At 45.9% G+C, this 13,802-nt stretch overlaps 1 protein-coding gene across 5 annotated transcripts in view; it reads left to right on the top strand.

Moving 5' to 3' along the window:
- Scap (SREBF chaperone) overlaps positions 1 to 13,802 on the top strand; it is a 73,174-nt gene that overhangs the window by 44,722 nt on the left and 14,650 nt on the right. For 4 of the 5 annotated variants that reach the window (XM_075964438.1, XM_075964436.1, XM_075964440.1 and 1 more), the window contains exon 4: positions 1,050 to 1,179. The exons of the other annotated variant lie outside the window; for it this stretch is intronic. In XM_075964438.1, coding sequence (XP_075820553.1) covers positions 1,050 to 1,179 — 130 coding nt within the window. The remainder of the gene's footprint in view (positions 1 to 1,049; positions 1,180 to 13,802) is intronic. 5 annotated transcript variants of the gene reach the window in all.

Here is a 13,802-nt window from a genome sequence, read left to right as displayed (position 1 = left end):
GATCTAGGTAGTGATTAGTAACACAGATGCATAAATGAGAACTCAGTGCTCTATACATGAAGTGTGTGCATTATACTCTATGTAAGTTGCTTCTTTTTTGTTCGCTTATTTTCAGGAGAGCATCTCACTATCTTAGCATAGGAAGGCCTCAGAATTGCCACCCTCTTGCCTCAGCCCTGTTATACAAATTACTTCTGAATATTAAAAAGATTTTAGGCTGGGTGTAGTGCTGGAAGCTTTTAATTCCAGCTAGGTAGGTAGGTAGGTAGGTAGGTAGGTAGGTAGGTAGGTAGATAGATAGATAGATAGATAGATAGATAGATAGATAGATAGATAGATAGATAGATTGAGGAAGCTGGAGAGATGGCTCAGTGGTTAAGAGCATTGCCTGCTCTTCCAAAGGTCCTGAGTTCAATTCCCAGCAACCACATGGTGGCTCACAACCATCTGTAAAGAGGTCTGGCGCCCTCTTCTGGCCTTCAGGCATACACACAGACAGAATATTGTATACATAATAAATAAATATTAAAAAAAAGAAAGATAGATAGATAAAAATTTTAAATGAGACTTGAAACATTATACACATTTATTTAACATGGACTGGTATAATCTATATCCTTCATAATTTTTGTGATCTATCCCTTTAATAAAACAGAGCATAAATCTTTAATAAATAAATAAAACAGAGCAGTTGCTCAGTTATCTGAATCAGAATTCCCCTGGATTTGTATTCTCCCCCCCTAGTTTTTTTTAATTATCCTTTATCTGATTGACAAGGTTTTAATTTGTTTTTAACATCTTGTCTAAAATATCAGAAAACATTTAGCCAGCCTGTTATATTAGTTGGGTTTCCTTGTAGGCTTTGTGGCTAAAATAAATTTGAAAAATTCTGATCTAGGTGACTTCTGAATTTCAGTAAATGATGTTCTTATATGCTTCTAGGAAAGGGACTGCAGTTGGAACTGCAATGGTTCCTGTGTCGCCACCACCTCACAGCAGACTCTGCCTCTCAGATGTCCTCATTCTTCCCTCCTTTCCCTTCTCCCCAGCTACCCTCTGCTGAAGCTCCCCTTGCCTGGAACGGGACCGGTGGAATTCTCTACTCCTGTGAAGGATTACTCACCCCCGCCTGTGGACTCTGACCACAAACAAGGAGAGCCCAGTGAGCAGCCAGAGTGGGTAGGTGCTCAGCTTGTCACTGAGGAGAGCCCTAGCAGAGAGCTGATTGGTGGAGCCAGACTCTGCAAATGACAGTAAGAGCGGTCAGCTTCAGATTAGTGAATTCATGTACTCGCCTGCTTTACGAAGGCACCAGAAGTATTTAGTTGTGCATGTAATGAGTAACCTTTATTGAAGGAACACATTTAGTGATGCCAAGTGTGAGTGTCCTAGAAGAACTGGGATTTTCAGCTGTCCTATCAGTGGCCAGCTGACCTCGGTCATACCTGGCTTACTCACAGAGCGTGTACAGGGACCAGATAACATGCCGTCTCCTGATCCTAGGTAGTCAGCAGAACAGCGGAGCATCTCCAGAATATTCTAGCATCAGAACCCCAACACTGCCTGGTTATTGCAAAGTCTGACTCATTTTCTGATCAGTTAGGTATTTTTTATCTTCATAATCCAATCAGGTGGTTTAAAAAGTACAGGTTCTACTTATTTTTTAAATAGGAAGGTTGGGACCCAGAAAGTAATTAAGTGCCTCAGTTACTTGATTTCCAAGAGTTAACGTGGGGTTAGAACTCTTTGTTCTCCCAGTCCTAGCCTGTTGGACTGTACTGTTGTCACTTGATGAGGTTTTTTTAATGTAATTTTTTAAATTTAACTTTTATTTTATGTGCATTGGTGTGAGGTTGTCAGATCCCCTGGAACAGGAGTTACAGACAGTTGTGAGCTGCCATGTGGGTGCTGGGAATTGAATCCCAGTCCTCTGGAAGAGCAGTCAGTGCTCTTAACCACTGAGCCGTCTCTCCAGCCCCACTTGATGAGTTTTGAATGAGAAAAAAGATAGTCTCTCTAGTTGAAGAGCTCGCACTTGGATCCCACTCTGTGTGAGTTCTACACTCACTATGCAAAGCTCATAAGCTTGACCAGCTCATCTGGACATCTTACCTACCGTGTAAGGACATGACAGTCCTTATGTGCCTGCCTTTCCTGTGTTGTGCATAGGTTGGTGTTGGGCTTGCTGGGCTTTTGAGGAAAAGAAAAGCTTGGAACAGAGCTCTTCTTCTCTACCTCTTTCTATTTTCTTTCTGGTTAATGCCAGCTAACTAGTTAGGAGTTTGACTCTCCTGTTATTGAACTAGGACACCCTGTTAAGAGAGGTGTGTTACAGCTATACATTTCGTCCATGAGAAATTTTCTGTGCTCACCAGTACTGTGCCTGTGGTGGTCAGAGGACACATGGTATGAGACCATCTAGTTCTGGGGATTTCTTAGCAGGTTTGGTTCCTAGACACACATCAGGTGGTTTACACTCATCTGTAGCTCTAGTTCCGGGAGATTGGATGCTCACTGGTCTCTGAGGGAACCTTCACATGTGGTGCATGTAAACTCCTGCAGGCACACACATGCATATATATTTGAATTCAGGTGGTGGTGCACTCCTTTAATCCCAGTACCCAGGAGCAGAGGCAGGAGGATCTCTGTGAATTCGAGGCCAGTATGTCTACAGAGCGAGAGAGCCAGGATACCAGGGCAACACAGAGAAACCCTGTCTCAAAAAAAAAAAAAAAGAAAAGGTTTTTTTTTGTTGTTGTTGTTTTGTTTTTTAAGTAAAGAAAGCATTTTGTGTTCTATATCCCAGGTTGGCCATTAGTTTACAGTGGGATTAGTTTATGGTTGTTTCTTGAATTCAGTGGGCCTGTTTGTACATGATCAATGTATTTGTGGACTTCCCTTAGTACCTTTCACTGGCCTTGGGTGGTGGCAATGAACATCTGTGCAGAGCACTTTAAGGTCTAAACAGTCAGATAATTATTTAGTTTTTCTCTTACAACCTCTGTCCCTGAGTGATCAAGAGACTTGGGGCTTAGTGCTGTGGCCCAATATTATATAACTCAGTGATGAGTTACCACACAAGGTGACTCAAGTTACACACAAGGTGTGGCTACGGATGATAAAAACAGAAGCCCACAATAGAGTGTAAGAACCATTTCAGTTATAAAGAACAGAAAACCCACTGAGGCCAGCCTGGTCTTGGAGTGAGTTCCAGGCTTCATTAGCTACTGGGAAACTTGTCTCGAAAAACCAAAAAAAACAAACAACAACAACAACAACAAACCCAAAACAGAAACCCAACTCAAAGCAGAATGAGTGAAAAAGAAAGACGACTTTCTCCAAAGCTACAGAGAAACCCTGTCTCGAAGAAACAAAAAATAAAACAAAACAAAAAAAAAAGACTACTTTCTCCAAAGCTACAGAGAAACCCTGTCTCGAAGAAACAAAAAACAAAACAAAAAAAAGAAGACTTGGGCTGGAGAGATGGCTCAGAGGTTAAGAGCATTGCCTGTTCTTCCAAAGGTCCTGAGTTCAATTCCCAGCAACCACATGGTGGCTCACAACCATCTGTAATGGAGTCTGGTGCCCTCTTCTGGCCTGCAGGTATACATACACACAGACAGAATATTGTGTACTTAATAAATAAATGAATATTTTGAAAAAAAAAAAAAGAAGACTTTGCGTAACTCCTAGGCAGAGGCAGAAAGGCCTTATATACTCACTACCTGGCCAGGTTCTCAGGAATTCATCTCTCAGATCTGTCCCCTTGGGACCAGTCTCATCTCCATCTTTCTAACTGTGGCAGGAGGAGCTTCAGCACTGTGTATGTGCAGCAGCAGATCTAGAGGATGATCAATTCATTCAGACCCTGTCCCCAGGGCACCTACCTTTGTTGCTCATGTCATCACCCAGCCAAGCGGGACAAAAGTTGAAGGCCTGGGCTCTGGGACATACACAGCAACCACCACCCATCCACACCAGAGAGCTGCAGCCTTGTCCTCCTCCTCCTGCTCTTGCCTTTGTGCTGTCTTTTACAGTTTCTATTGCTGTGAGGAGACACCATGACCATGACAACTCTTAGAAAGAAAACATTTAATAGAGGGTGGTTCATTTACAGTTTCAGAGGTTTAGCTCATTATGATCATGAAAGGGAACTTGGCAGCGTGCAGGCAGATGTGTTGGACCTGAGAGTGCTACATCTTTTTTTTTTTTGTTTCTTTTTTGGTTTTTTGAGACTGGGTTTTTCTGTAGCTTTGGAGCCTGTCCTGGAACTAGCTCTTTTTAGACCAGGCTGGCCTCAAACTCGCAGAGATCTGCCTGCCTCTGCCTCCTGAGTGCCAGGATTAAAGATGCCACCACTGGGCAAGAGTGCTACATCTTGCAGGTAACAGGAGCAACTGACTATCACACTAAGGGAAGCTTGAGAAAAAGAGACCTCAATGCCTGCTCCCACAGTGACACACTTTATCCAAAGCCTCATCTCCTAATAATGCCACTCCCTGTGTGGGCCATTTTCTGGCAAACCACCACATGACATAAACCAGAATGCTATGGAGACAGCTCAAGGTGTTATAATTTTAAAAATGGCAGGTGGCAGCCCTATGACCGGTGAGAGAGAGACAAGCCATGCAGACAGTGCTCACAGGGAGAGGAGAGAGAGAAAGGGAAAGCAAGAGGCCTTGTCGGGGGAGGGAAAGAGAGAGGAAGTGGGCGAGGTTCTGCCTTTTAAAGGGAGGAGTGCAGTGCGCGTGCACAGAGATCACACAGCAGGCTACGGTAACTGGGCATGCCAGGTCTCCAAGGGGTGGGCCAGGCATGCCTGAATGCCAACATTACACAAGGTGTAATCCTTGAGATCTCACCCTGGTTGTGGAGATAAGATAAAGATTTTTAAAATTTGAAGTATATGTTGAAATGACACGGTGGAGGTAGGACTCTGGAGGAAGGGTCAGTGGTTAAGGGTGCCTATTGTTCTTAAAGAGTACCTGAGTTCTGTTTCAACACCCACATCTAACTCCTGTTCCAGGAAATCCACACCCTCTGGCCTCTGCAGGCACACATTTTTTTAAAATAAGGTTTGATGTTGCTTAGGATGACCTCAGCCTGTGTAGCTAAGGCTGGTCTTGAACTCCTAATTCTTTCATCCATCTCTCAAGTACTGGAATACAGGCATGTTTCACCATACCCAACTTGTCTGCTTCTTAAGTGTCTAGAGACTTCCTTCCACAGAGCACAGGCAGGTGAGAATATGTGCAGTAGAGAACTTGGCAGGCAGGTCCTCAAGAAAGTGATGGAGGCTGAAGAGAATTGGTTACCTCTGGAGTCTTCCTCCCAGATGTATAGCTGTAGTCTACTTAGTAAAACATCAAGCGATCCTAGTTGAGGGACGCCCTATGAAATACATGATCAGCACTCCACAAAGTTTTCAGGCCACCATAACAAGAAAAGTCTGAGAAATTGTCACAAGCTAAGAGAAGCCCTTGGTGGCCTGGCATGGTCCATGTTTTCAGATGTTTCAGTCCAAGTTTATGTGACTGTTGGTTTGGTTTTGAGATGAGGCAGGATGTCATAGTGGAAGCAGAGTGGTGGAGGAGCTTGTTCATATCATGAAAGGAAGCAGAGGAAGGGGCAGAGAGGTGAGAGCGTGTGTGTGTGTATGGAGAGCGTGTGTGTGTGTGTGGAGAGTGTGTGTGTGTGTATGGAGAGTGTGTGTGTGTGTATGGAGAGTGTGTGTGTGTGTATGGAGAGTGTGTGTGTGTGTATGGAGAGTGTGTGTGTGTGTATGGAGAGTGTGTGTGTGTGTATGGAGAGTGTGTGTGTGTGTATGGAGGGTGTGTGTGTGTATGGAGAGTGTGTGTGTGTGTATGGAGAGTGTGTGTGTGTGTATGGAGAGTGTGTGTGTGTGTATGGAGAGTGTGTGTGTGTGTATGGAGAGTGTGTGTGTGTATGGAGAGTGTGTGTGTGTGTGGAGAGTGTGTGTGTGTGTATGGAGAGTGTGTGTGTGTATGGAGAGTGTGTGTGTGTGTGTGGAGAGTGTGTGTGTGTATGGAGAGTGTGTGTGTGTATGGAGAGTGTGTGTGTGTATGGAGAGTGTGTGTGTGTGTATGGAGAGTGTGTGTGTGTGTATGGAGAGTGTGTGTGTGTGTGGAGAGTGTGTGTGTGTATGGAGAGTGTGTGTGTGTGTATGGAGAGTGTGTGTGTGTGTATGGAGAGTGTGTGTGTGTATGGAGAGTGTGTGTGTGTGTATGGAGAGTGTGTGTGTGTATGGAGAGTGTGTGTGTGTATGTGTGTGTGTATGGAGAGTGTGTGTGTGTGTGTGGAGAGTGTGTGTGTGTATGGAGAGTGTGTGTGTGTATGGAGAGTGTGTGTGTGTATGGAGAGTGTGTGTGTGTGTATGGAGAGTGTGTGTGTGTGTATGGAGAGTGTGTGTGTGTGTGGAGAGTGTGCGTGTGTATGGAGAGTGTGTGTGTGTGTATGGAGAGTGTGTGTGTATGGAGAGTGTGTGTGTGTGTATGGAGAGTGTGTGTGTGTGTGGAGAGTGTGTGTGTGTGTATGGAGAGTGTGTGTGTGTATGGAGAGTGTGTGTGTGTGTATGGAGAGTGTGTGTGTGTGTATGGAGAGTGTGTGTGTGTATGGAGAGTGTGTGTGTGTGTGTGGAGAGTGTGTGTGTGTATGGAGAGTGTGTGTGTGTGTATGGAGAGTGTGTGTGTGTGTATGGAGAGTGTGTGTGTGTATGGAGAGTGTGTGTGTGTGTATGGAGAGTGTGTGTGTGTATGGAGAGTGTGTGTGTGTGTGTGGAGAGTGTGTGTGTGTATGGAGAGTGTGTGTGTGTGTATGGAGAGTGTGTGTGTGTGTATGGAGAGTGTGTGTGTGTATGGAGAGTGTGTGTGTGTGTGTATGGAGAGTGTGTGTGTGTGTATGGAGAGTGTGTGTGTGTATGGAGAGTGTGTGTGTGTGGAGAGTGTGTGTGTGTGTATGGAGAGTGTGTGTGTGTATGGAGAGTGTGTGTGTGTGTATGGAGAGTGTGTGTGTGTGTATGGAGAGTGTGTGTGTGTATGGAGAGTGTGTGTGTGTGTATGGAGAGTGTGTGTGTGTATGGAGAGTGTGTGTGTGTGTGGAGAGTGTGTGTGTGTGTATGGAGAGTGTGTGTGTGTATGGAGAGTGTGTGTGTGTGTGTGGAGAGTGTGTGTGTGTATGGAGAGTGTGTGTGTGTATGGAGAGTGTGTGTGTGTATGGAGAGTGTGTGTGTGTGTATGGAGAGTGTGTGTGTGTGTATGGAGAGTGTGTGTGTGTATGGAGAGTGTGTGTGTGTGTATGGAGAGTGTGTGTGTATGGAGAGTGTGTGTGTGTGTATGGAGAGTGTGTGTGTGTGTGGAGAGTGTGTGTGTGTGTGGAGAGTGTGTGTGTGTATGGAGAGTGTGTGTGTGTATGGAGAGTGTGTGTGTGTATGGAGAGTGTGTGTGTGTGTGTGGAGAGTGTGTGTGTGTATGGAGAGTGTGTGTGTGTATGGAGAGTGTGTGTGTGTATGGAGAGTGTGTGTGTGTATGGAGAGTGTGTGTGTGTGTATGGAGAGTGTGTGTGTGTGTATGGAGAGTGTGTGTGTGTGTATGGAGAGTGTGTGTGTGTATGGAGAGTGTGTGTGTGTGTATGGAGAGTGTGTGTGTGTGTATGGAGAGTGTGTGTGTGTGTGGAGAGTGTGTGTGTGTGTATGGAGAGTGTGTGTGTGTGTGGAGAGTGTGTGTGTGTGTGGAGAGTGTGTGTGTGTATGGAGAGTGTGTGTGTGTGTATGGAGAGTGTGTGTGTGTGTGTATGGAGAGTGTGTGTGTGTATGGAGAGTGTGTGTGTGTGTATGGAGAGTGTGTGTGTGTGTGTGGAGAGTGTGTGTGTGTGTGGAGAGTGTGTGTGTGTGTATGGAGAGTGTGTGTGTGTATGGAGAGTGTGTGTGTGTGTATGGAGAGTGTGTGTGTGTGGAGAGTGTGTGTGTGTGTATGGAGAGTGTGTGTGTGTATGGAGAGTGTGTGTGTGTATGGAGAGTGTGTGTGTGTGTGTGTATGGAGAGTGTGTGTGTGTGTATGGAGAGTGTGTGTGTGTGTATGGAGAGTGTGTGTGTGTGTATGGAGAGTGTGTGTGTGTGTGTGGAGAGTGTGTGTGTGTGTGGAGAGTGTGTGTGTGTGTATGGAGAGTGTGTGTGTGTATGTGTGTGTGTATGGAGAGTGTGTGTGTGTGTATGGAGAGTGTGTGTGTGTATGGAGAGTGTGTGTGTGTATGGAGAGTGTGTGTGTGTGTGTGTATGGAGAGTGTGTGTGTGTGTATGGAGAGTGTGTGTGTGTGTATGGAGAGTGTGTGTGTGTGTATGGAGAGTGTGTGTGTGTGTGTGGAGAGTGTGTGTGTGTGTGGAGAGTGTGTGTGTGTGTATGGAGAGTGTGTGTGTGTATGGAGAGTGTGTGTGTGTGTATGGAGAGTGTGTGTGTGTGTGTGTATGGAGAGTGTGTGTGTGTGTATGGAGAGTGTGTGTGTGTGTGTGTATGGAGGGTGTGTGTGTGTATGTGTATGTGTATGGAGAGCGTGTGTGTGTGTATGGAGAGTGTGTGTGTGTGTATGGAGAGTGTGTGTGTGTGTGTGTATGGAGAGTGTGTGTGTGTGTATGGAGAGTGTGTGTGTGTGTATGGAGAGTGTGTGTGTGTGTATGGAGAGTGTGTGTGTATGTGTATGTGTATGGAGAGCGTGTGTGTGTGTATGGAGAGTGTGTGTGTGTGTATGGAGAGTGTGTGTGTGTGTATGGAGAGTGTGTGTGTGTATGTGTATGTGTATGGAGAGCGTGTGTGTGTGTATGGAGAGTGTGTGTGTGTATGTGTATGTGTATGGAGAGCGTGTGTGTGTGTATGGAGAGTGTGTGTGTGTGTGTGTGTATGGAGAGTGTGTGTGTGTATGTGTGTGTGTATGGAGAGCGTGTGTGTGTGTGTATGGAGAGTGTGTGTGTGTGTATGGAGAGTGTGTGTGTGTGTGTATGTGTATGGAGAGCGTGTGTGTGTGTATGGAGAGTGTGTGTGTGTATGTGTATGTGTATGGAGAGTGTGTGTGTATGGAGAGTGTGTGTGTGTGTGTGTATGGAGAGTGTGTGTGTGTGTATGGAGAGTGTGTGTGTGTGTGTGTGTGTGTGTATGGAGGGTGTGTGGGTGCACTGCACATGCATGTCTGCCTGCCCCCAGAAGAAGGTGTCAGATCTCCCAGAGCTAGAGTTATAGGCGCTTGTGAGCTTCCCAGCATGGGAACTGAACTCTAGTTTTCTAAAAGAGCAGCAAATGCTCATAACCACTAAGCCATCGCTCCAGCCCCTACATAGAGTCTAATCATCCTCACCAGGTCCTTGATCCGAGTTCAGTCCACTCTGTATTAGACTTTGTGTGACCTATGACTTTGTAGGATTGGCAAGGGGCAGTTCCCTCTGGGTAGAGAAAGAGAAAGCTGAAACAGTAGAGACTTTCATTTCCCAGTGCACAGCCTTGGGCAAATGACTTCTGTGCCTTCGTTCGTTCCCATGTTCATAAAGCAGGGTGGTGATTCTACCTGTGTTGTCGTTGTCATAAGGAATAAATGAGAGAGTGCTAACTTAGTGCAGTGCCTGGCTCACCATTAACATCCAGAAAGTGTTTGTGGCTGTAGATCACAGTACATCAGGTCTGACTAGTGTGAGCAGAGAGGAGAAAAGGAAGATTTGTATGCTTGGACTGCTTGTAAGGTAAACTAGGTGTATATGCCTTGGGCCCACCCTCAGCTCAGTGGTTCTGTCTTCAGGAAGCCTGTCCAAACTGCCTTGCACACGTGGATCCTGCTCTTCTCTGTGCTTACCCTGGTGTGCTTTCGAAGTTGCCTTCAGTGAGATTTACATAAATGCCAGTGTTTTACATATCGCAGATGCTTAAGAAAGGGTTTCATGGGGGCAGTAGTGGCACACGTCTTTAATCCAGGCACTCAGGAGGCAGAGACAGATGGATCTCCGTGAGTTCAAGGCCAGCCTGGTCTACAAGAGCTTCAGAGAAACCCTGTCTCCAACAAAACAAAAGGAATGATATGGGCTAGAGAGATGGCTCAGCAATTAAGAGCACTTATTACTCTTATGGAAGGCCCAGGTTTGAATCCTAGAACTCCAGTTCCAGGGGATCAGGTGCCCTCTTCTGACCTCCAAGGGCATTAGGCACATATGTGGTGCACACACCTACATGCAGACAAAACATTCATACACTTAAACACTGGGCTTTTTTAAAAGAATGACATTGAAAATGATGGTAAAGAAATCAGCCTTAATGAACTTGTAGGGGCTAGTAGGCTGAGTTGATACTGCCAGGGTTGCCAAATCCAGTTTTCATAATTCCAGGGAATAATGTTTTCATTCTGGTGCTCTACTAGATTTGACTCACAACTGTTATTTTTATTGGCATACAGAGGAACCTGATTCGGATGGGGTGATTTATTCTTGTTTCCCTAAACAGTAAGACCTGGAGTCTTGGAGAGCCCACAGACCCTCTTCCCTAGCACACAGCCAGTGGTGGTGCTGCTAGAATTTGAATCTACGTAGTTCTATTTACTTATGAATGAAAAACTAAATTTAAAATAGAAAATGGGTTTTAAAAGAAGTAGAAACCTGAGGACTCCAGCATTTGAATGCCTACCCTAGATCGAGCAGCTTTCTTGGTGCTCTGAGCTTTACTGCGTAGGGAAATGGGAATGCTTTTGCTGCAGTCCTCAGCAGGCCCTTGTACAGACCAATCTGGCAGGTTCCCGGAGGTGTACAGCCTTGTCCCATGCTGGGATTCCAAGGCTAGCATTGTAGAGTTTGTAGTGTCTGCCTAAGCCTGGGCATAGAGAAGATCTAGGCAGAGACCTCCTGCTATAAACAATGGTGGCCAGAGATGCCATTGGTTCCCAGGACCCCAACTCTTGTCCCATACTACTATGGGCTTTTTCTCCCATGTCAAGATTGCATGGCATTATCTGAGCAGGTTGGCTGTAGAGGAGGAAAAAACTTGGGGGTTTAATCTGGATCTGCTCCCTATCAGCTGTGTGACCTTAGACTTTCCCTTAGCTGTCCTGACCTTGGTTCCCTTATCTCCTTATCTCCGTATCTTTCACAACACAGCCGCCAGCTGTCAGCCCAGGGTCAGGCACCTCAAAATTCAGCTCGGGAATCTGCTTCCACACTCACTCACATGGCTGACTGGCTGCAGGTTTCCTGCAAGTCTCTTAGTTGCTTTCTGAGTGTTGGCCAAATGCCCTTTCCGGAATGGCTAACGCGATGTCTTGTTTCACCAGGTGTTAGTACAGCAGAGGAGAATTGCTACAGTGTTCAATAACCTAAATTCAAAGACACATCACTTTGGCTGGATTCCGTCAGAAGTAAATCAGTAGATCTAGCATTCTCTTAAGGGGGCAGGAGCACAAGGTCATGAGCTCCAGAAGGTGTGGCTTATTGGGGCGCCAGGCCATGTTAGAGGCTATCTACCCCTGTCAGGGGTCTCTGTCTGTTCCGTGAACACTTTTGCATCCACTGTCACACATGTAGGGTACTATTCTTCATCTGCTTCTTACCTGTTCTCACTTGAACATCAGGTAGGGTTGTTAAGAGAACCGTTTCCACCGAATAGGCTCACTGTACAGTAGATGGACCACACCTCATCTTCAGTAACATGTTACTGCCTGCTTTCTCACCAACACTGCATCTTGTTGCTCAGATGATCTCTGGTCTAGAGGCCTGAGGTGTCTGAGAATCCCTGTCCTTAGAACAGCACTTACTTAGTGTCTATAGCAGGAGAATGGAGTCTCTCAGCTCTACCTGCTCAGGATCTGTGAAGTCCCTTTGCTGGCTGCCTTCCCTCCCTGTTTCCTGTATCTTCCAGATGAACTGGAAGCTTCCAAACCAGTCTAGGGATTGTAGACAGCTGCCACTGTGACAGAATATTGATGTCCAGATAGGGAACCTGAGGTCACGTTAGATGATGACTTGATATAGTTAATGAGTGAGCCAAGGTCTTGTAAGAACTAGAAGAATGTGGAGCACCTTCTTAGAAGGTTCAGATAGAAGTTAGTGGATATGAGTCAAGAACCAGCCAGCCGAGGGGACCCAGGTAAGCTGAAGAATGAATCTGTGCAGGAGGCCTGTCAACATGGTTTGTCCGCAAAGGCTTCCAGCCAGTGAATGAAAGCACAGGAGCTGTGGGCGACCAGAATTGGGATGTTAAAGGAGACGGTTGTCTAGGGCAAATAGGATAAAACATATTCCTATAGAAATATGGTGGAAGGGGTGTTGTAGTAGGTGCTGCGGGCCGCTTCCCGCCGCCCCAGGTCCCGGCTGCCTGGCCAGCTTTACCCAAAATAATTACATGGAAACTAAACTGTATTCTTTTAAACACTGCTTGGCCCATTAGTTTTAACCTCTTATTGGCTAGCTCTTACATATTGATCTAACCCATTTCTAATATTCTGTGTAGCACCACGAGCTGGCTTACCAGGAAAGATCTTAACCTGCTTCTGTCTGGAGTGGGAGAATCATGGCGACTGCCTGACTCGGCTTCTTTCTGCCAGCATTCTGTTCTGTCTATTCTGCCTACCTAATTTTCTGTCCTATCAGGCCAAGCAGTTTTCTTTATTAGTTAACCAATGAAAGCAACAGATAAGATACAAGACCCACTTCCATCAAAGGGGGGGGGCAGTTCTGCACCCTTGTAATACCAGTACTCAGGAGTCTAAGGCAGGAGAATTACAAATCCGAGGCCAGCCAAAGCTACATAGTAAGACCCTCTCCCACAAAACAGATAAATTGAACTACATAGCAGCCATGCTATTACCTTCCCATGAAAAGAATGATGGTGTTACAACAATATACTTCCAAGAAGAAATGTGGATAAACTTGGAGAATGGGGCACTAAAAAAACATCTGAAACCTTACCCAGATGTGAATTGTAGTTAATAGTCCTCTTTTGAAATACTGGCCCAAAACCAGGTAATGGTGGTGGTGGTGGCACATGCCTTTACTTCAGCGCCCAGGAGGCAAAGCGGGAGAACCTCTGAGTTTGAGGACAGCCTGGTCTACAGAGTGAGTTCCAGCAGAGACTGTGGCAGCCAGTTCCAACCAGGTGCTTGGTGGCAGCTTCAAGGAAGTTCTGTGGGTCAGAGTCCTCCCTACACTAGCATCATAAACAGCCAGCTCAGTAGCACATATGTGTAATCCTAACACTTGGAAAACAGAGGCAGGAGGATTGCTACAAGTTCTAGGCCAGCTAGGACTAAGTCTCAGACTCTGCCTCAACCAAAAGTAAACTGAGCTTCATGAACTTTGCTTCTACGTTGTTCCTTTGAGCCCAGGAGATGGCTCAGTGGCCTTCCCTCTGGCCACTTGTCTGCCTGTGCAGTCCCTGAATAAGGCAGGCTTTGGCTTTAAAACAGCTCCCTTTAACCTGCCCTTCTCTCTCTGCCTCTGCCTCTAGTTGCCATTGAACCTCCAGGAAAGTCTCTCCAGAACCTTGCTTTCATTAAGCATCCCCGGCATCTCAGGGACATTTGGCCTTTTCTCTGTCATTAATTTAAAGTCCAAGCCGGGCAGTGGTGGCGCACGCCTTTAATCCCAGCACTTGGGAGGCAGAGGCAGGCGGATCTCTGTGAGTTCGAGGCCAGCCTGGTCTACAAGAGCTAGTTCCAGGACAGGAACCAAAAGCTACGGAGAAACCCTGTCTCGAAAAATAAAAAAAAAAAAAAATTTAAAGTCCAGAAGGTTCAACCAGCTTTCCAGGTTGGCTTTTGACTTGTCC

This window comes from Microtus pennsylvanicus, chromosome 3 (genome assembly GCF_037038515.1).
Source record: "Microtus pennsylvanicus isolate mMicPen1 chromosome 3, mMicPen1.hap1, whole genome shotgun sequence".
Lineage (NCBI taxonomy): Eukaryota > Metazoa > Chordata > Mammalia > Rodentia > Cricetidae > Microtus > Microtus pennsylvanicus.
The sequence above is the reverse complement of the archived record's forward strand: the minus strand, read 5'-3'. Positions and strand labels throughout refer to the sequence as shown.